This window comes from Mytilus trossulus, chromosome 10, assembly GCF_036588685.1.
Source record: "Mytilus trossulus isolate FHL-02 chromosome 10, PNRI_Mtr1.1.1.hap1, whole genome shotgun sequence".
Taxonomy (NCBI): Eukaryota; Metazoa; Mollusca; class Bivalvia; order Mytilida; family Mytilidae; genus Mytilus; species Mytilus trossulus.
The window spans coordinates 15,973,210-15,996,812 of NC_086382.1; the positions used below are offsets into that span (position 1 = coordinate 15,973,210).

Below are 23,603 nucleotides of genomic sequence, written 5' to 3' on the forward strand. Positions count from 1 at the left end.
TTTTCGAGACATCTATAATTTATTTTTTATTATTGATTTTCAATATTTTCAAGACGAAGGTTTCAAAATGTTAAGTATGTTTATTATTATTGAAAAAAAAAGTTTTTTTTAAGGGGGTACAGAACATTAACTCTTAATAACAAATATAGTCCCTAGTGTTGACAGTGGGTTACTTGCCAATTAATTTGTTTACCCCTTCCAAATTTATTTCTCCATGTTTAATGCCTCAAATTGCAAGTAGGGGGTGAAATTACACTAAAAAAAGTTCAGTCCAGAATTTTAAAGGAAAGTAGTGGTTTGGTCCAGCTGAAAAAGGTAAAAAAATAGCACTTCGGAGGCTGTCAAAAGATTTCAAGACGCCCTAAACATAAAATTGTCCATATTTTCAGTTAGAGCCGACGAAGTTTTCTATAATTTTGATATAATTTGTCCCAAAAGTAGTACTGTAAAAATTTCATTGAGAAAGCGCAGGTGGGATTTTTCTAATTTTCATTTATGTTCTAAAAGAAATGCACTACGAAATAATTGCGGTCTAGGACCATCTGAGTGTTTCACATATCACATACTGTTAGTTTGGAGAAATCAGGCTTTTCAACGATAAAAATTATTGTTTGTCAACGTGCTATATAGCCAACCAAATTATTCTTAATTATTCTTGTAAATTGAGCGGTTCAAATTTCTAGAAATTTTCATATTTTTGTAAACAGGTCAAAGTAAATCTTTTGTCAAAACTTTATGAAAATTAAAAGAGCCAAATCTATTTTAGTCAAAGTGTTGGGTACCCCCTAATTAAAGTACTAAAACAAAGGGTTTGTCCCACGGAGATGAATGGTCAATACTTGAAGGAACCTGTTCTATTGATTTGGAGAAATTTAAAGTTCACGTGGACCCTTTGGCTAAAACGGCGGATAAACCCGAGTATCTGGAAAAACTTAAGGCATAGCATGCGTAAAATGTGTAAAATGAAAATTCTATCTGCAAAAAACAGTCCTTCCAGTGAAAATCAAATGGTCTAATTGAATTTATTCCTGTTTATAACGAAACAATGTTTCAGATTTTGTCATACAGATAGATATAACTTAATTCATATTATTACTATAACCATTATTATTAAATATGCGTAACTTCCTTAAATATTCACAATAAAAGCTGCGTTCTTACATTTATATTTTGATGTCCCATTTATGGGCATTATGTTTTCTGGTCTGTGCGTCCGTTTGTTCGTCCGTCCGTCCCGCTTCAGGTTAAAGTTTTTGGTCGAGGTAGTTTTTGATGAAGTTGTAGTCCATTCAACTTGAACACATGTTCCCTATGATATGCTCTTTCTACTGTTAATGCCAAATTAGAGTTTTTACCCCATTTTCACGGTCCACTGAACATCGAAAATCATTGATAGTGGCGGATACCACACCGAGTTTAGTTAATGTGAACAGGGTTTATATTTGATTAACTTTTAACTAGTTGTCAGTTACTGCAATTATGTTCTAATTCGTAACCTCAACCAAACATAAAACATTTATCAATATAATACAAAACTCTCACATGGGAGTAGCCACTTGCAAAAGTCAAGTGCATTTTATTCAGGTAAAAAGTACACGTAAATCATTTTTATTTTATATCAATGAAAATTATGAAAATTGTCTGTCTCTAACTAGCACTGCAACATCAATATTTGCGACTCTTCTTGGACTATCAACCTGTAAATAAATAATTTTCATAATTATTTATTTGGAAAAAAGCATCTAGAGCACTTGACTGCAATGACTCGAATGACTTTAACTACTATCAAACCACCCGTGCATAACATTTTTCCCGCATACTTTATATATCCAATCAAACAGACCTTTCTATAAATAGCATAAACACATGTTCCTTACCAAACAAAACAAACTGTATCGATATATGTACAACTTTGATAAATATAATTATGTTCTAATTCGTAACCTCAACCGAACATAAAACATTTATCAATATAATACAAAACTCTCACATGGGAGTAGCCACTTGCAAAACGGTCAAGTGCATTTTCGAAAAAACAAAGATCGGGCATATGTATGACTAGTCTAATATAATTAGATACCTAAATTCTGAGATACAGATAATTGAGTAATAATGTTTTCCTTCACATATCCATCTTTAGCATATTCGGATAAATCTATCTGTCATCATTTCACCATCTATGCGCCAAGCTTAGAAACCATAATTATAAAATAATTTATCCGTATAAAGAAGTTATATCCAAAATAAACTAGCTTAGTACTTAAGTGTAAAGTGTAAATCTTTTGAAGTAAATTAATGGTATATTATAGACATTCGACATGTAGCATTCATGTACATTACATTGACCTTGAACAAGCAGTGCCATGTAGCCCAGCAATATTGATTCAGCGTATATGTTGTTTTTATGTCCAAGTGGTATTTTTATTTTTGTATTCTAATCGGTCAACGTACCTTATAAACAATCAACATACCTTCAATGGTATTCTAGCTAGTGGTAATCCGTATTATTATTCTAGCCTAGTGGCAACCTGTATTGTTATCTTGCCAAGCGGCAATCTGTTTTGTTATTATAGCCCAGTGGCAATCTGTATATTGTTATTCTAGCTATGCGTCATCTCTTAAACGTTACTCTAGCCAAGCCAAAAAGCGTTACTCTAGTCAAGTGACAAAGCGTTACTCTAGCCAAGCGGCAAAGCATTACTCTAGCCAAGCGACAAAGCTTTACTCTAGCCAAGCGGCAAAGCGTTACTATAGCCAAGCGACAAAGCGTTACTCTAGCCAAGCGACAAAGCGTTACTCTAGCCAAGCGGTAAAGCGTTACTCCAGCCAAGCGGCAAAGCGTTACTCTAGCCAAGCGACAAAGCGTCACTCTAGCCAAGCGACAAAGCGTAACTCTAGCCAAGCGACAAAGCGTTACTCTAGCCAAGCGGCAAAGCATTACTCTAGCCAAGCGGCAAAGCGTTACTCTAGCCAAGCGACAAAACTTTACTCTAGCCAAGCGAAAAAGCGTGACTCTAGCCAAGCGGCAAAGCGTTACTCTAGCAAAGCGACAAAGCGTTCCTCTAGCCAAGCGGCAATCTGTATTATCATTTAAACCAAGCGGCAATCTATATTGTTATTATAGTCAAGCGGCATATCTTAAGCGTTACCCTAACCAAGCGGCATTCTATATTGTTATTTAAGCCAAGCGGCAATCTATATATAGTTATCATAGCCAAACGGCAATCTGTATTGTTATTCTAGTCATGCGGCATATAGTAAGCGTTACTTTAGTCAAGCAATAATCTGTATTGTTATTCTAACCATGCTGCATATCTTAACCTTAACTCTGACCAGCGGTAATCTGTACTGTTTTTTTTTAAGCCAAGCGACAATTTTAATTGTTATTCTAGCCATGCGGCATATCTCATAAAACGTTACTCTAGCCGAACGATAATCTGTTTTGTTATTCTAGCCATGCAGCATATCTTAAGCGTTATTCTTGCCAGGCGGCAATCTGTATTTGTATCTAAGCCAAACGACGATCGGTATTTATGTCTAAGCCAAACGGCAATCTATAGTTATTTTAGCCAATCGGCAATATGTATTGTTATTCCAGCCAAGCGGCAATCTGTATTGTTATTCTAGCCAAGCGGCAATCAATTTTGTTATACAAGTCAAGCGGCATTCTGTATAAGTATTCTAGCCAAGCGGCAATCTGTTTTGTTATTCTAGCCAAGCGGCATTCTGTATTGTTATTCTAGCCAAGCGGCAATCTTTATTGATATTTAAGCCAAGCGGCAATCTATATTGATATTTTAGCCAAGCGGCCACCTGTAAATATCATTCTAGCCAAGCGGCAACCTGTAAATATTGTCATTCTAGCCAAGCGGCAACCTGTAAATATTGTCATTATAGCCAAGCGGCAACCTGTAAATATTGTCATTCTAGCCAAGCGGCAATCTGTTATGTTATTCTAGCTAAGCGGCTATATATCTTGAATGTTAATTAAGCCAAGCAACAATCTATATTGTTATTTTAGCCAAGCGGCCACCCGTAAATATTGTTATTCCAGCCAAAACGGCATATTTATATTGTTATTCTAGCCAAGCGGCATATCTATAATGTTATACTACACAAGTAGAAAATACATAAACCATTACAAACTACACAAAGTAAAGAAGATTTATCATTTTTCAAAACCAATCAATTATATCAATATTAGATCACAATGGGTACAGCAAGTACAGTGGCTTTCAAATCATTTGAACCAGACAATAATTTCTTGCAAGAACCATGAATAAAAATGAACAATAAATAAAACTGTCTTTAGTAAAACTGAATTCAAGCATCTCGGCCACACAATGTTGGCATAACAAATTATTCTGATATGACAAGGACAAAATTGTCGCAATATAATGTTTAATAACTATATACATACAAAATGTATAGGGTGAACAACCAAGTGTTGTCATCCTTCCAGTCAAAGCAAAACGCAATCACACCTGATTAACCTAGTGTATAACATCTAGTATGAAATAATTTAATTTTCTTGTTATCACTGTCAGCAGACCTATCAACTGAATGAGGTCCATACATATAATCTATAAATTTAAAAAGAAAACTCAACACTGACACCCCAATCATCAAAATCAAAAAACCTTACTAATAGCATCTGCTTAGACATTTTTATCTCTAGGTATCCATTCAATATCTAAATTAACAGAATACTTTACACAACTAGAAAATATTGACATCGCAAACTATGTAGTTGCGTTTTTACCACTACCTAACTCCACTATACCCACACAATTCTGACTCCGTAAACCACTTCAAGACATCCCCCCATGGATAACTGACCTTGAACAATATCTATACATAATTCTATAGCCTTCCTTTCACTCCATATCAAACTTAATCCTGTCCCTCAACCAGTCAACATTTGAAAAAAAAATAATAAAAAATATCTGATTCTCTAAAAGACATATATAAGCTCCATAAGCAAAACTGCTAGCTTCCGAATACACAATTTTGGAAGGAACCTTTATACTAGAAAAATTATATCCCCTTGACCACTGACCCTTTCCTCGTGCATTTTAACTACTATTATTTATGTTTCTTTCATCACTCTGCAATGTTATGCTCATATTGGGCCCTTTAATTTTAAAATAAAATATTGTATTGTATACTCTGAAAAACATTCCGAATTTTAAGGCAACATTTTATGTTTCCAAACTGTAACTCACTTATGACCTCTTGTTCCCTCAGTCAATATAAAACTATAGTGCCATGAAACACGTGACTCAATCAATCTTAACAATAACCGACATTTAGTTATTAATCTGGTTAACTTTAAATTACATTACATAGAAATTACTCAGCCGGCGACCCCGGTTAAAATTATGCACTAATAAAGGGGAAAGCATATGTCGAAATTGTTAACGGATTTATAACAGGAGGTCTGGTTTTAACTTCTTCAATACAACCATTAACCAAAAGATCAGCAATAGCTCGAGATATAATTTTTGCATTATCAATAGCATTATATCAAAATCAAAATAATACTTATCATTCATATCTTCGTCCGCAACTTGTTGGTTTGATAAACTTTAAACAGTTTCGTCTCCAGTGAGCCATCGTCTGGCAACCAAAACAGAAGTCTGTAGATTTAGGTCCATTGTTGTTTTTCTAGTAGACACCAAAACTACGATCAGTAGCACTAGTCGCAGTTGCATTGGTATTCTCTACGGGTATAAGGATTGGAATAGTCTCTTCATTTTCAGAATTTCCCATACTAAGTTGAATGTATTACATTGTAAGAATTCGAAAAAAGCATCTAGAGCACTTGCAATGACTCGAATGACTTTAACTACTATCAAACCACCCGTGCATAACATTTTCCCCGCATACTTTATATATCCAATCAAACAGACCTTTCTATAAATAGCATAAACACATGTTCCTTACCAAACAAAACAAACTGTATCGATATATGTACAACTTTGATAAATATAATTACTCTAAGATCTGTACTTATTATCTTTTTTGTTTTTGTCGGAATGTATGAATACCCTGCTGCGTCCTGTCTGTGTTTTTGTTATATGTTTTTTCTGCTTTGTATCGATTTGATCAGTTTAGCCCATTTCAAAGGATTTTATAGTTTGTTCTTATGTTGTATTGTTACACCGCTAGTTTAGCCCATTTCAACGGATTTTATAGTTTTTTTCTTATGTTGTACTGTTACACCGCTAGTTAAGCCCGCCACATTCCACGTGTGCATGTCTGTCTCCAGTCAGGATCCTGATGTTCAGTGGTCTTCGTTTGTTTCTGTTTATCATATTTGTATTTTGTTCATAAACGAAACCGTCAGATTTCTAGTTTGAATTGATTTACATTTGTCATTTTGAGCTGACTTTGCAGTATGGGTTTTGCTTATTGTCGAAGACCTTTAGTTGTTAACCTCAATGCAGTTGGCGTCTGTTAGAGAGTTGTCTCCAAGCACATAACATCTTTTTCTATTTATATAGAACCTATATTTACTCTGAATAATTTACACGATTGTAGCTTTTTTTACGTTTGTCAGTATAGTGTTATTTCTATTATGCAATTAATGATAAAAGAATAAATTCTGTTTTAAGTAGCATTAATTTTACGAATAAATTTGCAAGATTTGTATGTAGTTTGCTAATAATTGTTCAGTTTACATGCCGAGTTAGTATATAAAAGCAACATATGTTTTCAAAAAACCTAAAATTACCATTTCTGCATTGTGCAACTAAACGACGGTAAGATTGCATTCTTACTTTATTATTCCAATTTTCCACTGCGTATTAAAAAAATATATCTATTGTCAAGCTTTTACAGAAACGAACAATTGTTAAACTTGCTAAAATGGAGGTACGCATAATTTACGTATTCATTTAAGAAAACCAGAATTTATTGATGAAAGGATGAATGTCTGTTTAACATCCGATGGCATGTAAATGCTTTTTTAGGTCGAGCATATGATAGTGTAATATAAATATAATATATAGTATTGACATTTTATGTATATTTTGGTGCTATATTGTTATATTGCTTTTATAAAATAAAGTAATGCTGGATTGATTCATTTAACAAAGTCGAGTGAGTCGAAAAACGAATTCAACATTGTTCAATGTGCAACATATTTGCATGCTAGCATCAAATAACTGATAACCCGCTGCAATGACTATTTCTCTTCTCACGGTGGGTATGGTTGTCCTGCGAGAGAACGTACTGTGCTGGTGATTTGGTCCTGACGGGTGCTGGTGGGTCCTGATTCTGTGCTGGTGGGTTTGTTTACATTGTATCAGAACGGCAATAAAACGAATGTTTTGTTGCTTAATTTTTCTCTGATGCGTCATAAGTACCATGCAAAGTATATTACAACAATATTATATTGCAAAAATCTTGCAAGTTCGTTAAACGGAATTGTCCTGACGCGGTGCTGGTGATAAGAAAAACGGACCTGGTTCTGTGCCTTTATGTTTTAGTTAAAAGTGGCATATATTCAAGATCATTGATGCTGTACTGTTATTTACTAATTAACTGTTGCCTGGTTTCTTGAAATTGACATTGTTGTGAATCCGTTTACTGTTATTATGCAAAAAAAAATACCCCTATTTTTTATTTTTTTTAAAATTAACTGTAATCTTATTTATTGGCCTGTTAATGGAACCCTTCTTGCACCCTTTTAAGATAAGAATATTTGTTTACGATTTTCGGGATTACGATCATTTTGCAAGATCACCAAAATACGTTGTAATTTATACAATACTTAATATATAAACTAGTAGATGATGTGGTATGTTTGTTGTCAATGAACAAATTTCCATAAGAAACCAAAGGAAGTATGTGTTAATAACCATACGTCATCGTAATACCTTCAACAATAACCCATTAAATAAAAATGTAAAAGGTTTTGCATAAAAATGGGGAGCAAAAATATAGAACAAAGGACTTTCTGATTGTTTGAATCATGTCTTTAGCAGCTTAAAACACATTTTTTGTGAACAATTGAGTGCTGACTATAAAAATGAAAATAGTATTGCGGGTTTTTTTGTTTGGGTTTTATTTTGGGGGGGGGGGGGGGATAAATACGAGCGAGGTTACAGTGAAAGTTTTAAGCTTGGAATAGTTTCCCGTAAGATTAAAAAGTTTGTATTTTAAAAGAAAAATGTATCTTATAGCTATTAAGAATCACTTGCTGTATCTGTAAGATTTTTTCAACATAACTTTTTTGTCTGAACGGTTTTCAGTTTTGTTCTTCAAAAGTTCGATAGAACACTTAAAAAATCACTATTTTATGAAAGGGCAGACTAGCATATGTCAGAGAACGGAGACGAGATAACCTAGAGAACACTAACAAAACTTAGATTTCTTAGCTTTTTCATTTCAAAATTCCAAAATAAATAAATATTTTTGATAAAGAATTACGGGTGAGGAAGTGAACAATGTGTCCTACTTTACTATATTTAAATATTTTTATGAATAAAAATCAAATGTGCCTTAGTTATAATTGAAAATGAGTAAATGGAAAAAATACCTAACTAAAATACACTTTTATTTTAATACTGGTAATATCACTAAGCTTTTACGTTTTGTGTGTTAAACACACCATCTCTGTAGTAATGACTCCTAACTAAGATATTTCACTTCATCCATTTTTTTCTGCATTTTTTTTAGTGTGAATTCTTAGAACTATTATATTACAATGTAGCCTTAAATTATATTTAAAAAAAAACTGAATCTAAAGCCAGATATATCAAACATTTTTGTTTCCATCTATCAGTTTTCAGGACAGTAACAATCAACGTAAACACGCCTGGAAAGTAAAATGCGTACTCGGCTGTCTGTAATCGACCATTTTTAGACACCCTCCTAAAAAACAAACCGGGGTGGGGGTTCAGAGATGCAAATTAAGTACTTAGATCAATATTTTATCTTTTCGGGTATGGTTTATGACCCCTTCTGTGGCCTGTCAATTACGAAATGTGCAAACTGCAAAAGTATCAAAACAGCACAGACAATGAATAATAGAGACATAATTTTGTATATATGTCAAGGGGAAACTTCTTGCAAAGCATTATTATTTATAGTTCATTATTGTATTTAGTAGAAAAAGAGAATTTGGTGAAAATAAAATCACAATTTTTGTAGAAAAATCACAGACCTTTGTACAGAGATTTTTGTTATGTTCAGCATGGGATCAACGCAAGGGTACATTATCCTTAAAAATCTATTTAAAAGTATTTGAAACTAACGTTTGCTTTGTTCATTGTGCATTTCAAAATTTCCCAAGGGTTACTGGGAAATAGAAATATAGTCACTTAGTCTTCTCCCGACCGGCAGTAAAACTCTTGCCGAAGTGGGGCGTCCGTTTGGCTGTGCGGGATCTATCAAGTTCGCAGTCGCGTCCGGTCAGAATGGGGACGTTAAATCCGATGTCTCGTGTAAAGAGAGTGCCACACTCTTTGCACGTTAAGAACCCTTGCAGCAACTCTTTGAGAGAGCCGTGGTGTAGTGGTAGTGCATCGGACTACTAACACATAGGTTCCTGGTTCGATTCCCGTTCGGGATGAAAATTTCAGGAACTCGATTTTCGGCTCCCTCTTGACACCATTTGCGATTATGGTCTTAAGGAAACGATGATAGTCCGTCGGAAGGGGACGATAAATGGCTGACCTGTGTTGAGAGAGAGAGTGCCATATCATTTGCACGTTAAAGACACCCTTGTAGATTTCGAAAAAGAGTAGGCTAATGCCGCTACAAGGCAGCACTCGCACTCGCAAAGTGGAAAGGGATTACTATAAGTTGCAAAACTTGTTTCCCAATCCACTATAAATAAATATGTTTAAACTAAACTAAAACTCTTTGAGGGGTCCTTATGTGGTCTGCTGCAAGGCAAACTTTCTGTTCCTATCCAATACATAAAATTGCGAATGGAAATCGGGAATGTGTCAAAAAGACAACAACTCGACCAAATAAAAAACAACAGCAGAAGGTCACCAACAGGTCTTCAATGTATCGAGAAATTCCCGCGCCCGGAGTCGTCCTTCAGCTGGCCCCTAAACAAATATATACTAGTTCAGTTATAATGAACGCCATACTAATTTCCAAATTGTACACAAGAAACTAAAATTAAAATAATACAAGACTAACAAAGGCCAGAGGCTCCTGATTTGGGACAGGCGCAAAAATGCGACGGGGTTAAACATGTTTGTGAGATCTCAACCCTCCCCCTATACCTCTAACCAATGTAGAAAAGTAAACGCATAACAATACGCACATGAAAATCAGTTCAAGAGAAGTCCGAGTCTGATGTCAGAAGATGTAACCAAAGAAAATAAACAAAATGACAACAATACATAAATAACAACAGACTACTAGCAGTTAAATGACATGCCAGCTCCAGACTTCAATTAAACTGACTGAAAACATCCTCATTTTCCAGTGGCAGTCCAAAATTCCACGACCATTGGCCTCTTTTATGACAAGACATACCTATTGTATTTATTGTGAACTTGTTCTTGTCCTGAATATGCATGAAATATTTGCCACTGGACGTTAATAAACCAACAATCAATCAATCAATAGCTTCATACTACCAATTGAGTTTAAAACAAGTATATAAGTTTAAAAAAGAAATTCTTAGATTAAACACCTACATTTAACTTTAAAATGTCATAACAGTTTAAAACAATACAAATCTACACACATACACAAACTAGCTTAATTTCAAATGGTTTATCAACCTGAATCGCTATCAGATCATATATAAGATCACCTTTGTCGAGGGGTCGTGTGAGGTTCATGTATTGTCTTGGCGTCCGCAATTACAAAAAGATCTTTTCTGAAATTAATTGACCAAATGTTACCAAATGATTTTTCAAGAGTGAATCTAGGAAAAACAATATTCATCAACAAACATGACCACTGTCTGTTAAAATGTATTCGAGTTTTTAGTTACAGCCGATTCCATTAAGTATGTAGGCAAACATAATATCTTTGGTTAGCTTGCTTGTTAGCTAAACCGTACCCTCCTTTCGAAGTAGCCTGGTCCTACAGACAGAAAGATGTGTCATTTGTCGGACTAGTGTATACTCTTAAAGTAGGGTAGTTTACATAACCTAACAATGACTTTTCTGTTCATCAAGCAATATACCCAAAGATATTCCCTTTGAAATAGGCTTTAATAGTGCAAAAGTTCAAGCAATTAGGGCAAAACTTTCCGAGTAGAAAAAATCAAAATGTCTATCTACCTTGCTCATTTCAGAACATTCAGATCAGATAACGAAACTGGGTCCAGCAACATTTATAAGCAATTTAAGATTTTGACCCTCACAGTTTCCTTTCACTTTCCATTCATGATCATTAAATTGAACTGTAAAACATTTCTTGGTACCTTCTTAATTCCTTTATAAGTTTTATGTAAACATAATTATGACAATAACTGTTGTGAGCACAAGATTCACTGCACACTTTTAAAGTTCTGGTTCATCAAACATTAAAATGTGAACTTAAGTTTTGAGACTTTTTTAATCGACACTGTACCACTGTAACCGGCAATGAAGGAGGAAATGAGGAGGCTTGGTTAGGTGGAAGTGGGGAGGGGTATGCGGAGCGCTGACAAACATGTCTATGCGGCATGGGCTTAGATCATTGTTGAAGCATCAATGTGAGGGGCATTTAATATCTTAATACAACTATTCTTATTTTAGATACTATATATTGTTCTCTGATATTGGACGAAAGATGTTGCCCTTTTATGTAATTATGTTATACAAGTTACGATCATTTGAAAACACATATTAAACAGCCAAATGGATGCACAAGAGTTAAAATAGGAGTCATAGAGACTATTGACAACAATTATCTGCCCAATTTTATTGATTTTGTAACATTTGTTTAATATATGACCAACCTCTTATCCAAAATCACCAGCACCGTATCAGGACCCACCAGCACAATGACAGGACCCACCAGCACAGTATCAGGACATGAGTAAATTGAGAAAATGGCAAATTTTAAATAAATTGCAATGTTTTTTTACTAAATACTTTTGTCGTGTGGATTGCGGTATAGAAAGCGGACTCTATGATCATTTTTGTTTTATTTTCTCAGTTCAAGATTTTCTGAAAATGAGCATTTTTTGTGTTACGCTTACTGAAACAGTTTAGAGGGTCAACTTTTCAATGGTTTATATATGAACCCATAAGAAACAAAATTGAAAAATCTCAACTGTTTTCTTCCATTTTTTATGAGTGAAAACCTCAAAAATCATCATTTTGTCTTTGTTTACATTTTTTCATTGATCACCAGCACAGTACGTTCTCTCGCAGGACAACCATACCCACCGTGCTTCTTGTAAGATCTACCAGTGCCGGAAATTTAGCAAATCCTCACGTATCCTCCCTTGGCGTGTCATAAAATCTTTCCTGTTTTATGGCTGTTTAGATTTTTTCAGCTTTAGTAATTTCAAACAATGTTTATCCTAAATGCGATATAGTGTACTAGTATTAATAATTTATAGAACGTACATACTTAGATTTTCTGTGGTAAATAGATACTTAGACAAACCGTTGGTGAATTTTCATTATACATAGCAATATTCATATAACAATGATTTGAAAATCGAGTTGTAAATGCATTAAAACATTATTAAATGCAAACAACCTACAATGATTTAAAAAAAAATGGAATAATGATATTGATATATTTGATTTTTTTTTCAAATGGCCACCATCCAAGATGGACACCGGTACTTTAATATATAAAGATGATATTGTTTGTTATCAGTTATTAATATACCAAAGATGATCAAAATTGGTAAAGCCATTTATTTTCTTTTAAAAAAAAAAATGATTACTGTTGATTTTATTTGATTTTTTTTTTAAATGGGCGCAAAGGCAGCCATTTTGATTTTCTGAATTGGGTTCATAGCTATAAATGTTTGTTGTGACCTAAACTAAAACATGTATTCTTTTAATCACAATCTGAACAATTGTTTCACAATTAGACTGGTCTATTAGTAATATAGTGTTTTTAACTGGCTGTTACTGTATTGGTTCTGTTATAGAATCGAGGTTAGCAGTATAATTGTATAATTCAGACCATTATACCTATTCTTACTCTTGAATCATCTGCGTTCTGATGATTGATCTACGGAAATTGTAACGTCACATATTAACCCATCGGCCGGCTTTTCTCGTAGTACACAGGTCCGAAAAGCACTAGTTAGATGAAACTAATACACAATTTTTATTACCACAAACACAGACCAACTAATAACTCAAAACCGTTATTTGGACCGAAAATCTAGTAAGTAGATTGTTGTTAACAGAAGTTTATATTTCAAACAAAATGTTACCAAGGAAGGGAAAAAAAATATGCACATAGATAAAAATTGATGCCTCATCCGCCCTTAGAATAAACGTAGATTTATCATACTATCTTAAGATTCTAAAAGATATAAAACGACGAACTAATAACTCATATCCGTTATTTCGACCGAAAATCTAGTAAGAAGATTGTAATAATAACAGAAGTTTCTATTTAAAAAAAATTTAACCAAGGAAGGGAAAATATATGCACAAAGATAAAAATTTAGAGCCAAAATGACTGCTGTTGAATTAGGTATAAAAAATTAGGCACAATAAGGTCATACTGAGAACTTAATTTACCCCTTGGTCTGTGGAAGGTAAATTCTTAAACATTGACTTTTAAGCAGGCTCGAGGGTAAAACAAATTCAGCAAACATTTTATTTATAATTACATGATACGTTGCAAATGCTACAATTATCTCTTCTTTGGTGCAAAAATGCCTTTAGAATAGAAATATATTTTTAACTGATCGGTGACCTATATTTTTTATTTTGTTGGGATACGCTGTACAAAACAATTGTAAAATTTAAGCGATTTCTGTAATTCAGCTGTGTTTTTGTTTCGATTTTACCTCAATTTCTCCTATAACGTTCATCAGAAAAAAAGTACATTTACAAAAATGCATGCTTCTTTCAGAAGCAGATTGTGAGCTTAATGGAACGGTGACCCCCATTTTTTTAATTTTGATTTTCTTTTAAGTTTATGATAAAGTTCATTTGTAGAAAAAAAATAGCGAAATCCTATATTTAAAAAAAAAAGAATACCTGCGAGTCCCCTTACAACCTTGTTAAGCGAACGAAACGTCAACAGTGAAAGGAATCGACTCTGAAATATCTACGACTGTCACAGGTCTGCAAAGCGAGGTTTTCTTCCAGGTTTTTTTATAAATCTTTTGTAGCATTTATCCTTTGTCTGAATTGTTAACATTAGTCACAAATTTTATCAACATAAAAAGTAACCCTCTTGTAATAATGGCACCCTCAACGCAGTTGGGGTGATATATTGTTATTCTACGTTTTATTATTTTTATTATTTTTATTCTTATTATTTTTTTTCTTCCACTATTTTTGTGCAGCTTATATCTCTAAATTTAATGAACCAATGTTAATTGAACTATACAATAATGTTAACCACCATGTGCAGATTTGCAAATAAGGGTTGGCATATTCAAGATGGTTGCTATTGCCATGGAAACTGGTAAAATGCGAAAAATGTCAAAATTTTCAAAATGCTCCAATCTTTCTAAAACTTTGCAAAACTGTTAATTGGCATGTGTAAATCCGGTCTTTGAATTTTCAAAATGGCTGCCGTTACCCTGGCAATGGGGCAAGGGTGCCATCCGTTATTGCTGGCACTTACAAATCTAGTTTATCTTTGTTATCATAAACATCTGTGTTATAATTTATAGGTTCGGTATGGAAGCCATTTTGTACTTAATCCCTTTCATAAGTTCTGTGTTCAGCATGATGACAGAAAATGATATGCCAGAAATATTGTGTAAATGTTTTAATGAAAAGGCGGATTCGATAACCACAATGCCAGCAGACCTAATTTTATACACATGTGTTAATAAGTATCTTGCAGAAACCTGGTTAGAACGCTATCAACCGCCAAGGCTGACTGACCCTGAAACAATCAACTGGTTAAAATCGCTTGGTCGGAAAGTAAAAGGACAAGAAGACAACATTCGAACAAAAAGACAAGCAGTCAGAAGAGTAAGACGGGAAATCAGAACACTTACAGATGCACAACGGGGAAGATTTATTCGAGCTGTTCAACAGCTAAAAACACGAAGAGTAAGAGTATTTTGCGGAGCTATTTGCAAGCAACATTTTCATTGTGCAATCTTTCGTTCATTTTTTTGCAGATATGTCATTTTAACTTTTAATCTACTAGATTATACATAACTATAGAAATGTACAATGCGTAGACCACTTGCTTACTTTGTAAAATTTTGCAATTTCAAGCATTCAATGATAGATTTTCGTAAGTTCAAATACAGTGCCAGTCATTTCAAGTAAAAACTACACATTAGCCCGACTTGTGCGAATAAAAAAACAATATATCTTTAACTGCATATAGAATTCTAGGGCAATATAAATAACCATACATTGAAATTTAAAAGTACACGGCTTAGAAACAGGTAGAAAAGGAGACTTGAGTACATTCACAAATTATATTCAGAGACAGTTTATGTTTATTCTTTATATACTCCTGCATCTGTTCGAGTTAGATAAGCTTAGTTGTTTGAACGAGTAAGCTAAGTTTTTTTTAACGACTTAAAATAAAACTCCAACCTGACACTAACCGGCTTCCGTAGAATAGTATAGAAAGTCCCTGGTTATAAAAGTCCCCGAAATGACAAATATAAAACAATTCAAACGAGAAAACTAATGGTCAGATATATGGACAAAACAATTAAACGAAAAACAAATAGAGATATACAGCAACAAACGACAACCACTGAATTACAGTCTCATGACGTCAACTGGTGGTTGTAATTTTGACTAAATTTGAACACCCAATAAAAAACGATGCATTTAGTTAGGAAAATCTTTATTGAAGGGATTTTGTTTTTATTCCAAAACATTATCATGCAATATGTGAAAAGTTATTTGAAATTCTATATTATTCATTGGACAGATCGGACGAACCAACAGATATGATGCTTTAGCTAGTGCACATGAGGGGAACGCCCTTGGATCAGCACATGGTGGGCCAAATTTTCCGTCATGGCATCGAGAATACCTCAAACTGTAAGTAAATAAATAGACGAAATATTTACAGTTGTATTAATGTATGTGCAGATACTGTCAATCTAATCTCAAACCGATCTCTCATCGCTCCCGATTTCTGATATGTCGCGTGGGAGATCTAACGAAACCCGCTTTGAGGTCACATGTGAGTGAACTGAAAGTTATGAATTCATAATGATATGCAATGAGTTGACGTTCTATTAATAAGCCAATCAAAAAAGTATATGAATTGTTTGGACTGACGATATCTTCTCAAATGAAATGAGTTACATCCCTTTACCTCAAGATAAACTTTCAAGATCGTCGAAGACTTATTTTCATTGGTCGAAAAAGACACATCTACGAAGTCACTCACATGAGACCTCAAATCGGGTTTCGTTAGATCTCCAACGCGACATATCAGAAACGGGAGCGATGAGAGATCGGTTTGTAATTAGATTGTCTCACGCGACATATCAGAAACGGGAGCGATGAGAGATCGGTTTTTAATTAGATTCAATTTGATATACTGTATATGAATAATAATAATTACGAGTAATAATCATAAATCTAGTGTAAAGACGTCGTCACAGGTTGCCAGTGATAAAAAAGATAAATATGTCAATTAAAACTTTTAAAAAACGGACTTTCTCGGTGTAGAAGAATCATTATTTTTTTTAACATGAATTTCGCCCATAAGAAGAAGATATGGTATGATTGCCAATGAGAAAACTCTTTGCAATAGATCAAATGACATAGAAATTAAGGGACGACATCAACAGTTTAATGAAGGAAAACACATAACCTTCATTCACATAGTCTTTTTCACGCCCCTCCCCTCTTTTCCCCTTTTAACCTTATTTGGGAAAAATGATTGACCCATATGGATATTTGTATAATCGATGTTGGATAGATAAAACTTGTTGCAATTTCAATCCCACCCTCCACCCTTACTATTTAAATTATATTTTTGTTTTGTCCTTCATTGATCTAATGATGTCGTCCTTAAAAACTTTAGGTTAGCTTTTTATTCAAAGTCAATTACAATGTCTCTTTGATTGTATTTTTAAAACAAAAAAAAAATGTATTTTTCACTCAACACTAATAAAAAAAGACCTGTTATGTGTTGGTGGTTTTGATACTCCGCGAAACGTTTCATAAATATGTTTTCAACCTTCAATAACATTTAATCTATGACCCTATATCATAAATATAAATAAAAATACTACAAAACAGTGCGTCAGTTTAGCTGCACTATAATATGATGTATTTATACGTAACAATTTCTTGTCGAAATGAGAATGTAAAAATGTAGGGAAAATATATTGCTCTCTACATGTTACAGAACCGTAAGGCTTGCAACGAACTGTTATTGGTCCGTAGAGATAAAAAATTTCTGCATGCTACTCTTTTCAAGCTACGTCTCATATCATGGTTGACCTACTCTGCAGAACCTATTTATTGAATCATTGTTCATTTTCTTGTCTTGAATGTTTATAATATATTTGTCGTTTGCCGTTTGACAATTACAAACAATTCATTTAGTTTGACATTTGTAAATGCTTTTGGACGTCAGTTTTCTTTGACCATCCACTCTCTATTTGCATTGCGGTCTTAAACCTATTTTTTAACAGTTGCACCCTTCTTTCCTAAAAAACAAAATCGATCTCTTCTTTTTTTTGCTTTTGAATTTTCATATTTTTCATATTTTAAAGAATACATTTTTAGACTTTAATTTCGGTTACTGGTATTCGTATCATAAAAGTTAGATGACTTAGGTTAAGTTCTAAGGTTTAGATGCATTTTTTTTTTTTTATATAAATATGACTTTTTAAAGAGCAGAATAAAAATATTCTGACCCTGGTCTGACTGAAAATAAATAATCTGACCATCATTTATAAGAAATAAAATTATTATCTATTTTGAGTTATTCTGGTCTCATATAATTTATACAACAAAGAGGTTAAAGCAATACTATATCTACAATACGCCATTTCATGATCTTATTGCATTCTGGATAATATTTCCAAAAAGCTTACATCAAAGTGTTGTGATTTGTTAAAAAAGTGATAAACAATTGAAATTCTACCAATGACGCAATGAAATTTTTATTTTGGTGTACAAACAATGATATTACCCATAGTCCTTTAGAGTTTGAAAATGCGAATTGATCAATGATATCGTACTTAATATTTCAGATTTGAAGCTGCTCTACAGGAAATTGATAACCAAGTTACCTTACCATACTTTGATAGTAGATTGGATTATAACTTGCGTGACCCTAGAGAATCAAATTTTTGGGCCCGTAGTTTCATGGGCGATCACAGAGGTGTGGTATCAAATGGACCTTTTAGATTTTGGCGTCAGCGTAATGGTGCATACTTAGAAAGAAATGGTGGAGCATCTGGTTCAATGATTTCACCAAGGGGGGTAACAAATGTACTATCCAGAAGAAGGAATATTGATATATTGTCACCTTGGGCAAATGGCAGATATGGTCTTGAAAACTACCATAACGCGTATGTATGAGAAAACTTATTTATCCAAAATCGAAGGCCTTTTAATCAAATCAATTATCAATTTAAGTATAATAAGTTAATGCAATTTCGTTTCCAGAACAGCATCAAGGAAACCGTAAGTGCATTCTGAGTAACGGGGACTGAAACAAACATGTACTGTAGTTGTCGTTTGTTCGGTGTGAGCCAAGGCTCCGTGTTGAAGGGGACACGTGATCAGTATGCTGGAGTTTTTTTATTGGCACTTTATATGTTGAATTTAAAGGTAGATAGTTTCAACAAAATATCAGCATTCCAATGAAAATAAACTGTGCGACTCTCTTTGCTGACCTCTAATTTGTTTACCTATGCTGTGGATTTTTATCAAATCTTAAGACCTGTTAAAACGAGAAGATCTAATGAATGAGATGATTTAACTTCCCAATTAGATATACTGATGATGTTCTTTCCATTCACAACCAAAAAATTCTGATTAGGTAACATTGATAAATACTAAAAGAAATAGAAATTAAAGCATCAACAGACACTTCTTTCTCTGCCTTCTTTTTGTTTGATGTGTTTGAGCTTTTGATTTTGAGATTTGATAAAAGACTTTTCGTTTTGCATTTGAAGTTTTTTTGTTATTTTACTTCTTTCTCAGTAACTTTCATCGTTATTTTCCTATCTAAATTGGGTAATGTCTTTGTTAAAATCTTCGTTTGTATTTTATGACCTGGAAATTTTTTGTTTTAAGTGTTCAGGTTGAAGGTCTATCCAGAAATCGGCCGAATCTTTAAGTATTAAAGCGATATGTTCACGTACCTTCAGAAAACGCTACAAATTAGCCCAATCTGAATCGGCCACCTCTTTCAACATTTCTCGTTGAACCTTGCATGTTAGATCTATCTCTTGTTTGCAGTCGATTTAGTGTTTCAAACACTAAATAATATTAAGTGTCTAGATCTCGCAGAAGTTTAAGGTGTTGTTTAATTTCTGATAGACTGATAAATATATTGTCTTTTAAACTTAATTCAGTTCAATATGTAACTCTAGCGACATATCCTTTTCGCAAAATCAGTCTTTAAAAATAACGAAAGAGCACTTCTACAGAGAGGCAAAAGATAAACCAAGTTAATTAAATTGAGAATGGAAATGGGAAATTGTCAAAGAGACAACAACCCGACGATAGAACAAACAACAGCTCTTATTCAAACTCATTAGTCGAAAACAAACTGACAATGTCATGACTAAAAAAACTAACCCAATGATATAAAACAACAGTTCCAAAATATCAACATAAAATGTTGAAGAATGTGCAACTCAAATCCCAAATCTCAAGACCAATCTAAATCAAAATATACCATAATATACTGATATGTAGTGAATGAGCAACTCAAACCCCACAAAAACAACAGGGGTCTCAAGACCAGTCAAAACCAAAATATCACATAGTATACTGATATGTAGAGAATGAGTAAGACTAATCTCAATCAAAATATCCCATAGTATACTGATATGTAGAGAATGAGTAAGACCAATCTAAACCAAAATATCCCATAGTATTCTGATAAGTAGAGAATGAGTAGGACCAATCTAAATCAAAATATCCCATAGTATACTGATATGTAGAGAATGAGTAAGACTAATCTCAATCAAAATATCCCATAGTATTCTGATATGTAGAGAATGAGTAAGACTAATCTCAATCAAAATATCCCATAGTATACTGATATGTAGAGAATGAGTAAGACCAATCTAAACCAAAATATCCCATAGTATACTGATATGTAGAGAATGAGTAAGACCAATCTTAACCAAAATATCCCATAGTATACTGATATGTAGAGAATGAGTAGGACCAATCTAAACCAAAATATCCCATAGTATTCTGATAAGTAGAGAATGAGTAGGAACAATCCAAATCAAAATATCCTATAGTATACTGATATGTAGAGAATGAGTAAGACCAATCAAAACCAAAATATCCCATAGTATACTGATATGTAGAGAATGAGTAAGACCAATCAAAACCAAAATATCCCATAGTATACTGATATGTAGAGAATGAGTAAGACCAATCAAAACCAAAATATCCCATAGTATACTGATATGTAGAGAATGAGTAAGACCAATCAAAACCAAAATATCCCATAGTATACTGATATGTAGAGAATGGGTAAGACCAATCAAAACCAAAATATCCCATAGTATACTGATATGTAGAGAATGAGTAAGACCAATCAAAACCAAAATATCCCATAGTATACTGATATGTAGAGAATGAGTAAGACCAATCAAAACCAAAATATCCCATAGTATTCTGATATGTAGAGAATGAGTAAGACCAATCTAAACCAAAATATCACATAGTATACTGATATGTAGAGAATGAGCAGGACCAATCTAAATCAAAATATCCCATAGTATACTGATATGTAGAGAATGAGTAAGACCAATCTAAACCAAAATATCCCATAGTAGACTAAAATGTAGAGAATAAGTAAGACCAATCTAAACCAAAATATCCCATAGTATACTGATATGTAGAGAATGAGTAAGACTAATCTCAATCAAAATATCCCATAGTATACTGATATGTACAGAACGAGTAAGACCAATCTAAACCCAAATATCCCATAGTATACTGATATGTAGAGAACGAGTAAGACTAATCTCAATCAAAATATCCCATAGTATACTGATATGTAGAGAATGAGTAAGACCAATCAAAACCAAAATATCACATAGTATACTGATATGTAGAGAATGAGTAAGACCAATCAAAACCAAAATATCCCATAGTATTCTGATATGTAGAGAATGAGTAAGACCAATCAAAACCAAAATATCCCATAGTATTCTGATATGTAGAGAATGAGTGAGACCAATCTAAACCAAAATATCCCATAGTATACTGATATGTAGAGAATGAGTAAGACCAATCAAAACCAAAATATCCCATAGTATACTGATATGTAGAGAATGAGTAAGACCAATCAAAACCAAAATATCCCATAGTATACTGATATGTAGAGAATGAGTAAGACCAATCAAAACCAAAATATCCCATAGTATACTGATATGTAGAGAATGAGTAAGACCAATCTAAACCAAAATATCACATAGTATACTGATATGTAGAGAATGAGCAGGACCAATCTAAATCAAAATATCCCATAGTATACTGATATGTAGAGAATGAGTAAGACCAATCTAAACCAAAATATCCCATAGTAGACTAAAATGTAGAGAATAAGTAAGACCAATCTAAACCAAAATATCCCATAGTATACTGATATGTAGAGAATGAGTAAGACTAATCTCAATCAAAATATCCCATAGTATACTGATATGTACAGAACGAGTAAGACCAATCTAAACCCAAATATCCCATAGTATACTGATATGTAGAGAATGAGTAAGACTAATCTCAATCAAAATATCCCATAGTATACTGATATGTAGAGAATGAGTAAGACCAATCAAAACCAAAATATCCCATAGTATACTGATATGTAGAGAATGAGTAGACCAATCAAAATCAAAATATCCCATAATATACTGATATGAAGAGAATGTGTAAGACAAATCTAAACCAAAATATCCCATAGTATTCTGATATGAAGAGAATGAGTAAGACCAATCAAAACCAAAATATCCCATAGTATTCTGATATGTAGAGAATGAGTAAGACCAATCTAAACCAAAATAACACATAGTATACTGATATGTAGAGAATGAGTAAGACCAATCTAAACCAAAATATCCCATAGTATACTGATATGTAGAGAATGAGTAAGACCAATCAAAACCAAATATCCCATAGTATTCTGATATGTAGAGAATGAGTAAGACCAATCTAAACCAAAATATCACATAGTATACTGATATGTAGAGAATGAGCAGGACCAATCTAAATCAAAATATCCCATAGTAAACTGATATGTAGAGAATGAGTAAGACCAATCTAAACCAAATTATCCCATAGTATACTGATATGTAGAGAATGAGTAAGACCAATCAAAACCAAAATATCACATAGTATACTGATATGTAGAGAATGAGTAAGACCAATCTAAACCAAAATATTCCATAGTATTCTGATATGTAGAGAATGAGTAAGACCAATCTAAACCAAAATATCACATAGTATACTGATATGTAGAGAATGAGCAGGACCAATCTAAATCAAAATATCCCATAGTATACTGATATGTAGAGAATGAGTAAGACCAATCTAAACCAAAATATCCCATAGTATACTGATATGTAGAGAATGAGTAAGACCAATCAAAACCAAAATATCCCATAGTATACTGATATGTAGAGAATGAGTAAGACCAATCTAAACCAAAATATCCCATAGTAGACTGATATGTAGAGAATTAGTAAGACCAATCTAAACCAAAATATCCCATAGTATTCTGATATGTAGAGAATTAGTAAGACCAATCTAAACCAAAATATCCCATAGTATACTGATATGTAGAGAATGAGTAAGACCAATCAAAACCAAAATATCCCATAGTATTCTGATATGTAGAGAATGAGTAAGACCAATCTAAACCAAAATATCCCATAGTATACTGATATGTAGAGAATGAGTAAGACCAATCTAAACCAAAATATCCCATAGTATACTTAAATGTAGAGAATGAGTAAGACCAATCAAAACCAAAATATCCCATAGTATACTGATATGTAGAGAATGAGTAAGACCAATCAAAACCAAAATATCCCATAGTATTCTGATATGTAGAGAACGAGTAAGACCAATCTAAACCAAAATATTCCATAGTATACTGATATGTAGAGAATGAGTAGGACCAATCTAAATCAAAATATCACAAAGTATACTGATATGTAGAGAATGAGTAAGACCAATCAAAACCAAAATATCCCATAGTATACTGATATGTAGAGAATGAGTAGACCAATCAAAACCAAAATATCCCATAGTATTCTGATATGTAGAGGACGAGTAAGACCA

The 23,603-nt window shown here is 33.2% G+C and overlaps 1 protein-coding gene across 1 annotated transcript in view; it reads left to right on the plus strand.

Moving 5' to 3' along the window:
* Window positions 1-6,746: 6,746 nt before the first annotated feature.
* The window catches only part of LOC134686938 (tyrosinase-like protein), a 54,041-nt gene continuing 37,184 nt past the window's right edge, over window positions 6,747-23,603 (plus strand). Inside the window, exons 1-4 of the mRNA XM_063546794.1 lie at window positions 6,747-6,764; window positions 14,792-15,179; window positions 16,027-16,139; window positions 18,317-18,637. Of these exons, the coding sequence (XP_063402864.1) occupies window positions 14,799-15,179; window positions 16,027-16,139; window positions 18,317-18,637 (815 nt within the window). The 5' untranslated portion in view covers window positions 6,747-6,764; window positions 14,792-14,798. The remainder of the gene's footprint in view (window positions 6,765-14,791; window positions 15,180-16,026; window positions 16,140-18,316; window positions 18,638-23,603) is intronic.